The following is a 14,556-nucleotide window of genomic DNA, read 5'->3' on the forward strand; positions in this document are numbered from 1 at the left end:
ATACCAAACTGCTTAGTAGATTGGCAAACATTCTGGAAAAGAAACATTTTTTGTCAGCATCATACTTTGGCCATGAGCATGTTTTACACACACAGATTAAAAAAAACGGGAAATATATACATAAGTATAGATTTTAGACTATCAGCCCAATTATGAATAAAAATTCCGCGGGAGTTTTTTCCCTTTTCTCATTTTTCCTATTCAATTTCAATGAGAAAAAACTCCCGGGGAACAAACTCCCGCGGAATTTTTTATTCATAATTGGGCTGTATACCTAAATTATTGAGTCTCCGATGAATAATACGACTATTGTTTTGTCTTATTTGTATTTTGGTTTATATCTCCTTTTATTTTGGTTTATAACTTCTTTGCTACTGAACCGATTTTGCTAATTTTCCACAACAAATTGCTTAGAAGAATGACAAACATTTTGGAAAAGTATAGTTTTTTCGGTATCTAATTTTGGTTAGGAGCATGTTTTCCACACACATAGACAGAAGAGCGGGAATTAGCTACATCCATATCACATAAGAGCTGCTTTATTTTATTTTGTTACTGTTGTTGCCCTAATTCATGCCGCCACTGTAAATTGTGGTGAATGTTACTGTATTCTTCTTGTCATTTACTTTTTACAATTTCATATAGAAACACAAAAAAAAATAAAAAAAACAAAAAACGTAGAGAGGAAAATAGTATTTATAACATCCATCCAACTGCTACATATCACGTTCTGAACATAACGTGTGATGTGTGGCTACAAAAGTATTTTTCTTTCCCTAGAAAAAAATCTTGATACATTTTTTTTCAAGCAGTTGCTTGCAGTTTTTAGCACAGACATGTTGTTTAAACTATTTTTGCAGTATAACATTTTTGAAATGTAAAGATTACATCTTCGTTTTTTTTCACTCATCAGAAGTTCTTAAGCGGTGTTGAAAATAAAAAATTTAAATAAACTAAATGTTTTCAAAATTATGAATTTTGTTGCTTTTTGCCAAAAATTATGCTGGGTTATGGTTTTTTTTGTTTTCTTTGTTATCAGTGGAAAACTTTGAGAAAAAATCACCTTTAAACGAAACAGCCTTAGGTGTTTGTGTTACCTGTGTGCTGTGTTTTCTTTGTGGTCCTTTAAATCAAAAGCTTGAGAATCTGTGGTAAACAATTGAAATGTTTACAGTTACTTTACTGCGTATTCCTTTGCCAGAGATAGATTTTTTTCTACCCATTGTGGGTGCTTGATAAAAAATAAACTTTTTTGTTTTTATTTTTTGGGTTTCCTTTTTATATTTATCTTATTTTTTTTCCTATGATTTTTTTTGTTGCTGTTTAATTTTTAAACAACATTCAATTTGTTGTTTTGTGGGGTGTTTATGCCTGAGTTTGAGCTGCACGAAAAACCGTGGTCTTGATTTTAATTTATTTTTCATGAAAAACTTTAACAAAACATTTTGATTTCTCTGTATTGCAAAAGGTATTTTTTTGAATTTTTTTTGTTTGAGAGGCAACAAATAATAAATGCTTTCCATATTCTGTAATTATTTTTGCTGTTAAATAAAAGTTAAAGCAATTTAAATATTAAAATTTGCACTACAGGTGGTATGAGTAATATTTTTTTGAAAAAAAAATAATTGTCGTTTTTCGAGGTTGTGTTATTTATTGTGTGATAAATTTTTTAGGGCAACAACAATGTTACTGATTTTTAATAGCAAAGTGCTTAGTATAGTAGTAAACATTTTGCTTTGATCTCACAAGTTTTGGTTTACAATTTTGGGCGAGAGCGTGTTTTACACAAACACATAAAGATATATAGTTAAACGGGATCTTTAATCAATATTTCTAAATGCTACATATGAAACTGCAAACCACATGATGGGTAAGGCAATAAATTAATCTAATTTTCTTTAAGAATATTTTGAATTTCGCTAAAAGTTTAACATTTTCGGTATATGTTATAAACTATATATAGTTTAGGATATTAATCCATTTAATATGGCAAATAAAGCTTAAGTAATAAATATTAAACAAATAAATATTTTAGCAGCAATTAGAAACCACAGCCAACACCTTTAGCTTAATACTTGAAAAAGCCTCAGTTTTCTTAAGTGTTAACATTTAGTCTAAAAAGGTCTTTGTAATAACATTCAGATAGGAAAAATATTTATATCAATTAACAAAAGCAGTTAACTACGCAGTATTTAATACACTAAATTCTATAGAAAAATCTTTATCCCTTCTCACAAAAGCCTATTTCTAATTACAATCAACCATTGTGCTGATGGGCACACATAACATTTATTATTTAAAACTCACATTTCCATTACGTTTGCAGTCAAATTGTGGGGCTAGTGAATAAAATTAACTACAACACAAACATACTCTAACTCTCCATTGTACAAAACATTTAGCAATTTTCCTCAAGATTGTTTGTTTATGGCAAATCCTTACTGCCCCAACTCTTTTTTTCTCCCCTCCCCTCTAACCCCTGCAGTTCAGTGAAAAACTTTTGGCCAACAGGTAATCGACAGCAGTCTGAGTAAATAAAGGTTAGTGGGGATTTTGTGTCATTGAAATACATATTGGTGGCAGATACAACAACATACTACTGTATGGTCGTTGTAACCAGTTTGTTTTTGTTGTTTTAGCACTCAAGTGACATGTGACGTTTTATTGACATGTCGAGTAAACAGTGGGAAATGAGACAAGTGAACATTGTATGAAAAACCAAAACTGAAAACGCACAAAAACTTGTAACAAATTTATACACAATCTAGGTTAGGTGGGTTTAACTGGAGGCAGGCATGGAAAAATGCTTGCAAACACTTTTCTATGGAGTACTTTTGGAAAATTGAACAATTTAAGAAGTTGACAATATTTGTTAAGCTACTTTTTTTCAACATTATACTTTACTTTAGTATTCAACATAATAGTAAAGTTGAAGGGGGCTTATGTACCCCAGTGGCTCATAGTCCCCTTTTATCAGCTTCAGTTATAATCTTTAGATACACGTTTTATGATAAATTTTTAAAATATTAATTAATCTGAATTAGGGGTGGAGAATGTACCCCAGTGGTTATTGATACCCCTTAAGAGTATGTCAAATAAGCTCTATTGGTGTATGATCCCCCGTTAGCGGATGACAAATGAGCCTCAGTGCTGCCTGAGAACCCTGATATCATGTAGAGGTGGCGATTGTACCCCAGTGATTATGGATCCCCCTTGAGGGTATGTTAAATAAGCTCTAGTTGTATATGATCCCCCTTGAAGGGGTCACAAATGAGCCCCTGCTATCACGTAGAGTTACAGTGTAATATTACTTAGGAGATGATTCGGCAGAAATTATTTTATTTTCGCACCCCGCGAAAATATTGCAAATTTCGAAATTTTAAATAAAATATGAAATCTCTAAACGTTTGCACTAATTTTCACTCTCGCGTTCAAAAACGTAATCCGATATAAATGAGATCAACCTAAAATGTTTATAACTGTTCTAAATAGTTTGTTATTGAAAATCAGGAATATAATTCAGGTAGAAGAAAAGCTATGAACAAAAATGTGAGGCAACCTTGAACAAATTTTAAGTTTGCAGAAATTTTCAAAACTGTTACTGTTGCTTTGCATAATGTTGTAATTAATTTGTTGTTTTAATTTTAGTTATTTTTGTTGTAGTTTTTACACTGTTTAAGGAAAATCAACATTAAATATGCTTGAGTGGGTGTGTGTGAATGGTCATCAAAGTTGCAACGAGTGTAATTTGTATAATTCTAGTTTTGAATAAAGTTTATTAAAGATTCAAATCTAACGAATATAGCTTGCTAACAGTTTTTTATTTAAATAAACAACACGGGAACATGTTTTAAGTAAAAATGTCGGAATATATTTGTAAAATCTATTGATTTTTACATCTCTGAACTGTAAAGTGTAACAATGTGTGTTTTTGTGTGTGAGTGTAAGAGAGCGGCGGCACTCTAGTGTGATTATTACAATGGTCACATTTTAGCACTCACACACATTTAAATTTGAAATGCCAGGAAAATGTATAAATTTCTACGATTTGTTTGAATGACTGACATACGCTCAAAGCACAGCTACTATTAAACCGCAAACACTAATACAAAAACACATAAATACATTGCTATATACATATGTATGTATATGGCAAGGATTATGTATATGTATTTGCTAGGATTGTGTGTGTTTTACCACAGACTATAGTGTGTGTGTGTGTTTAATAATATTTTGAATTTACAATACATTTACATATTGTTTAACATTATTTGTTCTCCTCCATTTTTTTTTTTTTTGCAACATTCCTTTCACTTCCTTTTTCTGTTTATGTTGGCTATTACACTTTATACTTTATTTTTATTTTATAACAATTTGTTATTATTGTTTATTTTCAGCTTCCGGTTTGCAAAGGAAATTGCTCTAAGGGAATTTTGCTGCTTTATACCAAATGAAATAAATTGGCTACCAAAATTTTAACAATTTACAAACATATAAATTCTAATTTATTTAAACATTAAACCATAAGCCACAAACAAAGTCGCCTTAATCATACAGCGAGCTTAACATTTTTTTTTGCCCCATCATGATAAATTGCAGGGGAGAGTTAATAATTTAAACAATACAAAAAAAAATATAAAAACATCATTACGCATTACATCAATCATACATTTATATACATAAATAAAATACCAACAAAGTGTGCGCCCTTTCGCCAAAATTAACCTCAGCTAAATTTTGTTAGCATTTCGAAACGGTGATTATGAATAAAAAACCACCCTTGCCAATAACGGCATTTATTGGCGGTCCACAAACAAATGCTGGCTCCATAGCAGCAAATAATGGCAACAGTGCGACAAACTCATCGATGTGTTTCTCGACGCCGGCGAAAAGTGAAAAACAGCGTGATCATCATCAGGCAAATACGGGCAGCACTGGTCTTTGTGGCTGCCACAAGGCACCCAAATCACATTGCATATCGGCCACAGGTATGTATTTAGTTAGTTATACAGTTAATTACAAATAGAAAGTACATTATTTACACTTACTATAAGAGTATGTAAGTAGTGTATGGTTACAACTAGAATGCAAAATGCTTAACTAACATATCAATCATATCAAAATAATGAGGCAAAAATAAAGTTATATTTGAATTAACTAAACATTTTACAAGGATTGTTAAAAGATTTGTCAAATGAATTCATCAAAAATTGTGGCGAATTTTAGAAATATTTTGGATTACTGGTATGTCTGTCTGTCTATTTGTTTGTATAAATCACTCTTACTTCTAAAATATCACATCGAAATAAATGAAATTCAGTAAAAATATTCATCATTGTTCTAAGTAGTTTGTTATTGAAAATCAGCAATATAGGTGTAGTAGAAGAAAAGCTATGAAGTTGATTTTGCATTGTCCATTTGTCTGTCCATTTTTGTGTTTGTGTAAATCACTCTCACGCCCAAAATACCAAACCAAAATTAATAAGATTAATCTAAAATGTTTATAATTGTTGTAGGTAGTTTGTTATTAAAAGTCATTAAAATAGCTGTAGTAAAAGAAAAGTTATGAACCAAAAATATGAGATAACCTCAAAACAAATTTATGTTTAAAACAATATTCAACATTGCAACAATGCTGTATTGAGTTTATGTGTGTAATGTTTATTAGTAAGCAGGTTGTTGTTGTTTTATTTTTTACATTATTTAAGTTAAAAAACAACAACATACTTGGAATGTAAAAACCTCGTATGGTTATGTAAGAATGCTGAATGTTGAAATCTCTATAATTAGGTTTCAAATTCACCAACTCTAGTTTGCTATAATTGAAGGGTATTTAAGATTCAAATCAACCGTATTTAGCTTGCTAACAGTTCTACATTTCTTTTTGTTAAATCATTGAAATGTTAGCTACAGCTTTTTGCATATTTAGTTGATATTAAGCATGTAAGAGTGTTTTTAGCTGTGTATTAATTTAAGCCATTTAAACTAAATCTTATATTTACTGACCTTTTTTTTTTCTTAATGTTTGTTATTTTTCTCTTTTTATGGTTTATTTTACGTTTGGCCTTTTTCTAAAGGAGTTTTAATATTAGTTCTTCTATATACCGCCATGGGTTCTATAATATTTGTTACGCTTGAAGGAGAACTTGATGACACTAGTTCTCTAGAGACGGCTGTAGCGGCTTCCAAACCATATCCCCGTAACGAGTTAGCCAATGCGGAAATAAGATCGAGGTAAGTACCTTTGTTTTTTTTTTCTGTTTTTTAGACTAACAAACCATACAAAACAAACAATATTTAAATTTCGTAACAGGAAAGAAAAAATTACTTACCTTTCCTCAAGTGGTTTTAGTTTTAAGGCCTTATTTACCTTACAAAAAGGCCAGTTATTAAAAATACTACAATAAGAAATCAAGTAATTGGCCAAAAAAACTTGTAAAAGAAATTTATTTAAAACCTTTAGCTAGTTGTAGTTTAAATAAAATCCCTTTTGTTTAAGTATGTTTAACCATTAGGGATTTAATATGTTTTTTTTTGTGTTTTGTTAGGTTTTCCTGGTTTAAATGGATTTTTTTTCCTTATAAATATAAATGTTTGCCATCAGTTTTTATTGGTTTTTGTCATTTTATATTGTATATTTAATTTAATAAATATGTTGTTAATAATAACTGGTGGTTAAGTACACAAAAAAAAAAAATATAAAAAATATGTCATTAAAAAGATTATTGGGTTCATTAAACAATCATAATTAATAATTAAATAAATATGTTGATTAACTATTATAGAATTTATGGCATTTTTGTGGCATGTTTAAACTAAAACTGTTATTTTTTTTATTTATCTGTTGCTATTTTATACAATACATATTACATGTTTATGGAATTTTAATAATTGTTAAATGTTTATCTCATATTAATCTAATTGCTTTAAATGAGCTACACTTGCAGTAAACATTTGCAGTTAATAATTAACAGTTTTGGCAACAGAATTTGTTTGTTTTAGAATCAACCATTTTAAGTTATAAATTGAAGCTATGTTGGGTCCCTAAGAGTTCTACTAAGAGATAGACTAAGAGACCCTCTTAACTCAACAAAACTCTCATAACTGCGACTGAGCAGACTTTTCTACATCTTGTATTACTTCTCTAAGAATCACCTTCTTTAAAACATAAATTGCAGCAATATTATGTCTTTTAACCCATTTTCCTTTACTCATGAGTTTAGAGAACCCTAATGTTTAGTTGGAGTGCAAACAAAAGCTTCGAACTCAAGGTTTTAAATGTCGAATATGGAGCATATATTTATTATTTTTAATTTAAAAAAAACCATTAAGAACATTCCTTGAATTCCTTTGTAATGAATTAGCAAACGTTTCCTCGCATTATGAATTTTCTCCTTTGTATGGCAACTTTTAACGAGAATTTTACAATATTCCTGAAATATATTGCTCTTGACATTTTAGCAATAATTAAAACATATTTATTATATTCTTCGTATTAGTTAGTTGTATGACAAATTAATACGAATATACATACATATGTGCTATTTTGGTTTCCTAATAATTCACAGTGGGAACAATAGATTTTTGAAAATCTTCTAGAACATGATGCAGTTCATAAATCACAAAAATACGATGCGAATTAGCTCAGTAGCGTCTAAACTCCCTATGCCTCCTCTACAACATCATGTGAATGGATCTAAACCTAATGGAATTCACAATATTTTCACTGCTTGCAATCAGCAGTTATCACCTACAAAGTAATCTGTCGATGTCATATAAATTTGGACGATCTTTTTAGCAGCTAAGCACACGTTACTGAAATTGAGAAAGAGGTACGAGAATCTCAAAGTACTAGCAGCAACACTTGGATTATGAATAGCGAAACCTTCGATCTGTCAAAAGAGTTGATCGGTATATAATCAAGCTGCTGCTTCGTTTAGTAAAAACTACTGGAAATATTCACAGCCTTTAGGAGTGGTACAGACCTTCAATAAGATCTAATCTACATTTAAGGGAGGAAATAAAGCTGTTACAAGATCATGTTTGACAAGATATGTCAGACAGGCTATTAATCGCACGATGTAGGATACCACAAGAATGTCATAATCAAATGCCGTCCGTCCATCCATCGGAAAACAATAACGCAGAAATATTCAAAGCTTCAAGAACCGAAACATACTTTCCAATAAGCTCTTAACACCAACTTCAGGAGGAAACAATACTTGACAATGGTTCTATCTGGAATGCCATCAGTTAGAGGCTTCCCCGAGAACCTTCGAGTATACGAGGAAATACGCTATGACCTTTTCCCATCTTTCTGGCCACATATGGATTTCGAGCAAGAATAACTGCTCATATTTTGAATCAATCCAATAGCGGATAATCTGTTCCTAAGTAAAGCCTATCCCATAGAGAGAGCGTTCTGCATCGATTGAAACAAATAGTAGTCAGACGGGTCAAGATCTGGACTATAAGGCGGGTGAGGCAAAACTTCCCAAACACTTCTTTTTAAATAGTTTTTAATAGGTATTGCAACAAGTGGCCGAGCGTTGTCATGATGAAATATTACGGTTTCATTCTGGGCATTTTTTGGCCAATGCTCCCTTCAACGAATTATTTAGTTGGGTTGCGTACAGGTTCCCTTTGATGGTCTGTTCAGATTTCAGTGGCTCATAATAGATAGAACCCTTTTGTTCCCACCAAATAAAAAGAATTACCTTAGCGCTATGGATATTTGGCTTTTTTTTTTTGGTATCGATTCGGCTGGTTGGTCGGGCTTCACATACGATCTCTTACACATCGGTTTATCGTAATGGATCCATTTTTCATCGCAAGTAATGATTCGATGCAAAAATTATTTTCTTTTATAGCGTTCATGCATCATTTCAGACATGTCTTCCGTGTCAAAATCACTACTTCTGAACCGCACAAACCATCTCTCACGCGTTGAAATCCATTGAAAACATTCACCATAAAGCAATCTTCAGCGGCACCTTTTTTCAGAAGTAAAGCAAAATTTCCTGCCTTTTTTGTTTACACTATAAAGTTCAATAAATATGCAAGAATAAATGACCTAAGTTATTCAAAAAATAACCGCGTCCAAAAGATATGTCATCTATTGTAAATCCCGCATTTTTAAGTCATACACCCAATATATTCTCGATCCTTATGGATATGTGTGTTGAAATCAACCTTCCAAAGTCCCCAATTAAGCTATAAACTTAAATGATACGTCATTACATCGGGTCTATGAACATTTACTTTCATTTATTTGAGATGTAAGAATTAATTTATAGGAACAGAAAATCAAGAAATTGTGTCTGCTTTTTGAAAATGTATAAATACGAGTATGTAACTGGTTCGGAGCAGTTTAGAATCTAAATTCCTGAAATTGTCATAAATCTATAAAATTTTATTTTTTAGTTTTCTAAAATAAATAACTATTATTTGTTACTGTTAATAAGCAAAAAATTCACTGAAGTGGATTGTTTATAAATTATTAAACAAAATTCGCGAAATTTTACAAATAGAAAAATACAAAATTTCTAAGAAATTTTACACAAATTTAAATTTCACTGCTAATAATTGGTTTTCCAAATATGTATTCATGTTTATACATTTTTTTGGAAGTGTAATAGTTGTAAATGTTTTATTTAGCCTTGTCACTAACATTTATTTGCTTAGCAAATATTTAATAATTACTATAACAATATAGTTACATGTTAGGTTTTTGTTTTTGGTTAAAACTTAAATATAGAAAATTATATTTATAACATTTTAATACAAAAAAAAACATTCAATTTACATAAATAAACACTATAGTATTTCTAATATAAATACAAGACAATAACAAAAAAAAAATAAAAAAATTAAATAGCAAATTTAATTAAATTTTATTCAAATAAATAAAAATATGCATGCACGTGCTTGTTGGATATTTGTCAACAATTGCTTAATAAATTCATTTGCTATTTAATAATTTATAAAATACTTAGTAATACTTCATTTAATGTAGAAATTTTAAGCTTTTTTTTCTAATTTTATTTTCAATTGATATTAATTAAATTATAATTACTTTAATTAAATATTAGCATGTCTTTAACTGTGCAACATAGATAAAGTTTTTCATTGTTGTTTTCCATATAAAAAATTAATTTTTGAAATAAATACTTTAAATGACTTTGATGTGAAAACTTCAACGAATGCAAGTAAATAAATGTTATAAATAAATTAAAGGTGTCAAAGCTAAACAAAATAACAAAAAATAAAAAAAATAATAATAAAAATAAACAGACTACATTAAGGTAAATATTTAACTTGACAAATATCTGTGTGTTTTTACGGAAACGAAGTTGTAATTTAGTTGGTAAATTAAAACTGGCACAGAAAAAAAAACTAGAATAACAAAAACAAGATTAAGTAAAGTAATAAAACTTTCTAAAACAAATGCCCGAATGCACTTAAGTTGTAACAGAAAATAAAATGTAGAGTAAAATGATAGCATTATGCCATGATTCTTTCAGAAAATTTTTTATGAAAATGAATTAATTTTTTCTACATTTCATTCCTCTCCCTAATCTTGCAATATACATATTCCATTTTAAATGAACTGAAAAAAGTTAAAATATCTTTGTAATTGTAATGAAATCTTATGCTCGTGTGTGTAAATCACTGCCACATCCATAATACAATAGCGAAATTTATGAGATTCGTGTAGAATGTTTATCAGTGTTCTAAGCTGTTTGCTATTGAAAATAAACAAAATCGGTGTAGCAGAAAAAAAGTCGTCAAGTTTTGACTGTTTTCACAACCGAAATGGAAGATATTCCCCTATATTGCTTATCTATGTATATAAAAATGAAATGGTCCATTTATGTAATGGAATCACATGAGAACGGCTTTTGCGATTTTGCTGAATTTTTTTTATTCGATTCGAAATTTTCCGGAAATTCAAAAATTCCGGCTAAAACTCGGAATTTATTTTTTTTGAGTCCAGTCAACTGTAATAAAAAAGCTCCCTAAGGTATGCAGTACAAATTTAGATATTTTATTTGCAAATAACTAAGAACAGGCAGGTTTATGTGGGTTGGAGAAACTTGAAGAACCAACATTAGTAAATGATACCGGGCTAAGCCGGGCGGTCAACTAGTTATTATTTTTTAAACAAACATTTAATTTCTTTCTCTATATTAGATCTTTAGTAAAATGTAAAATTTTAAATAAACTTCTGAATTCAATTTTTGTATGCCAGTTTGTGTAAATCACAGCCACGTACATAATACGTAACCGAAATTAATGAGATTCATGTGGACTGTTTATCACTGTTCTAAGCTGTTTGCTATTGAAAATAAACCAAATTGGTTTAGTAGAAAAAAAGTTATTAACCCTAGAAAGATAATCTTATTCATGAGCAAAATTTACGCATGCGTTTTGGTAAGCGAAATTTTGTCATTTTGTTGATTAATTTAAAATAAACTAATGTTGATTACTTTTTTCAATACAGTTGAATATGTTAATATATATTTGTTATCAGAAAAAACTAAAGAACAATTCAGTAATTAACAAAACTATTTTTGAAAGAGTATGCGTAAATTTTACGCAGATTATCTTTCTAGGGTTAAGCTCAATGTGAGATCATCTTGATAGAATTGCCAATATGTGGGAAAACTACTGAAAATTTGTATGTTCTTAACAAATTGATTTGTATGAATTAAATGTGTATAAACAAGCTTATTGTTGTTGTTGCCATTTTTACACTTTTTAAGAAATATGCCTGATTATTATTTAGCTTTGACTTTGTGTGTATAAAACACTCTGACGCTCAAAATACAAAAGCAAAATTAATGATATTCTCCTATAATGTTTATTATTGCCATAAATATTTTGCTATTAAAAATCAGCAAAATCCTTTAAAAAGGAAAAAAGTTATTAAGCGAAATGTGAGAGCATCTCGAAGAAAATTTTAAAATATTTTCAACATTGTTACGGTTGTTTAGCTTGTTGTTGTAATGTGTGTAAGCAGGCATGTTGTTGTACCACAACATGTAATTAATATAAGAGACGAGAGTTTAATTTCTGTAATTATAGTTTTAGATGGATGCAGCTGCTGTTCAATTCAGCTGTAACGTTCAGCTTTCATTCGGTTGTTTGTCTTTAAGTAACTGCTACAATTTTACCCACTAATCCTTTTCTATATATTACAAATGTTAAATAAAGACACAAAGTGAGCGACAGAGGAGAGAGATAAAACAAAACAAAAAAAATAATGTAAATAAAATGTTAGTTTAGAAAATTTCATACTCGCACACTTACATTTGTAACTGTGTATTTAATTTAATAAATAAAACCCCTAATAACATCAGCATAGCAGAGTTCGCAATTTGAACATAATGAAGAAGACAATGCTGCTGCTGATGATAATAATGATGACGATATACAATACAAAACTTCAAGTACATTGTATATGTAAAATATTTTGCTGGACGTTTGGTGATGAAAAAAAGCCAACAAAACAAATGAATATTGTACGAAAAATGTGTCTGCAGTATGAAATAGTACGTACTCGTACATCATTGTTAGTTGTCATAATGTTGTTTGGGTCTATCTATCTATACGTTTTATATTATTTTGCATTTTTGCACAAACAACTCTGTTAGAAAAACTAAGTGATGTGCATGATTAAAATGTCTCCAACATGGCATAAGAACAACATAAAACTAAAAATAAACTAAACTAAACTAAAATGACAATGCATGAGTACACACTTGAGTATACAACTACTACTGCTGCTACTACTTATTCGTTCATACTCGTACTCGTATTTGTAGTTATTTTTATTTATTTTTGTATTTTTCAACATACCAGCCATACTTGCAGCTAGCTCTCTCCCTTGTATAAACTTAATATCTTGTCTTTATTCTAAAACACAATTATATCCAAGTCGTTTCTTTTTTTTTCTTTCATTCTATCTGTTGTTTTGTTGTTCATCATAATATGAAATAAATTCATACATAAAATTGTTGTGTACTGGCTGTTGTTAAAATGACATCGTTTTGCCTTATTATGGGCGTTATAGGAATGCAGGAAGTATTTTTAGTTGAGCTAGTTATATGTAATAGGATTCCTCTCAGGAATTAACTTGAATAGAAAAATTCGCGTGCTATTGCATACACATGAACACACACATAAACATAACTGTCTAGATCAGTGGTCGGAACTAATAGCCACCAGGGGCCGAACACAGTCGGCTGTTTTAATGTACTCAACATAATGTCAGCAAAACTCATTCAAATTATCAAAGAGAAAGCGAAACTCATTATCAGAGGGAATGAGACTGTGAGATCAAAAGCACAATCAGAAAATTCATCTTAAGCTAAATTACAATACATTTGCCAACATGTGACATGTGTTCTGTTTGAGCCTAACACTGGCCTAGATACTTCCTTAAACATAAAACAACAACCCAAATACAATTACGTATCTGAGTTTGGAGAAAACATATTACAATTCATTCTAGACTCTAAACTATCTTGGAATTGGAATAGCCAACCTACACGCAGAGAAAAAATATAATTGGGCATGGTTACTGTAACCATTTAAATAGTGTTACAAGATGTTTAACAATATTATAGTTACAGTAACTATTTACATGATTGTGGTAACAATAATATGGTTAATTTATGATTCACATGATTGTATCAACCATATATATGGTTACAGTAAACAAATATATGTTTGTGGCAACCATATTTATGATGAATCATTTTATCATAATATGTTGTTCTCAAATTATGATAAGCCTTAAGCCGAGAGCAACATAATATGATAAGTCCTTCATCATATGAATGGTTGTCACAAACATATATTTGTTTACTGTAACCATATATATGGTTGATACAATCATGCGAATCATAAATTAACCATATTATGGTTACCACAATCATGTAAATGGTTACTGTGACTATAATATAGTTAAAAAACTTGTAACAATATTGAAATGGTTACAGTAACCATGCCCAATTATATTTTTTCTCTGCGCGTAGACGCTTTTCTGTGTCGATCAAGGTCGGGTGACCTTCTTTTAGGGATACGTTCGAATCTATACAGATGTTTCCAAGTCTGGAACCATCCAAGTCTGTGACTGGGGTGGATTTCGGAAGGGTGTTTGCTTGAACATGATCAATGTATTGTAATCCAGGCGGAGATTTTGGATTTTGTGGGAATATTCGAATTTGTACACAGAGAAAACTGATTCGTAATAGCAACCGAATTTGTTGTCAATCGAATCATTCGGTTGTACACATAGAATTTTTAGATTCTATCAACAAAAAGTCAGTCGATAAAGAAGAATTTCGGTTGAAACAAACAAACTTTTGTTACCCTTTCCAAAATTTTGTAGCCACAACTGTAAAATTCGGTCACCAAGGTAGAATCATTCGATTGGCAACAAATTCGGTTGCTAACACGAATCTTTTTTCTCTGTATACCGACAGTAAATCTGAAATGAAATTTGTTTTTGGTATTTATACGACATGGAGGGTGTCTCTTTATCGAGAT

At 30.1% G+C, this 14,556-nt stretch overlaps 1 protein-coding gene across 1 annotated transcript in view; it reads left to right on the top strand.

The window, feature by feature from the left end:
• The window catches only part of LOC135958926 (two pore potassium channel protein sup-9-like), a 98,610-nt gene that overhangs the window by 41,321 nt on the left and 42,733 nt on the right, over window positions 1-14,556 (top strand). Inside the window, exons 2-3 of the mRNA XM_065509878.1 lie at window positions 4,398-4,988; window positions 6,078-6,234. Coding sequence (XP_065365950.1) covers window positions 4,763-4,988; window positions 6,078-6,234 — 383 coding nt within the window. The 5' untranslated portion in view covers window positions 4,398-4,762. The remainder of the gene's footprint in view (window positions 1-4,397; window positions 4,989-6,077; window positions 6,235-14,556) is intronic.

Source organism: Calliphora vicina, chromosome 4 (genome assembly GCF_958450345.1).
Source record: "Calliphora vicina chromosome 4, idCalVici1.1, whole genome shotgun sequence".
Classification (NCBI taxonomy): domain Eukaryota; kingdom Metazoa; phylum Arthropoda; class Insecta; order Diptera; family Calliphoridae; genus Calliphora; species Calliphora vicina.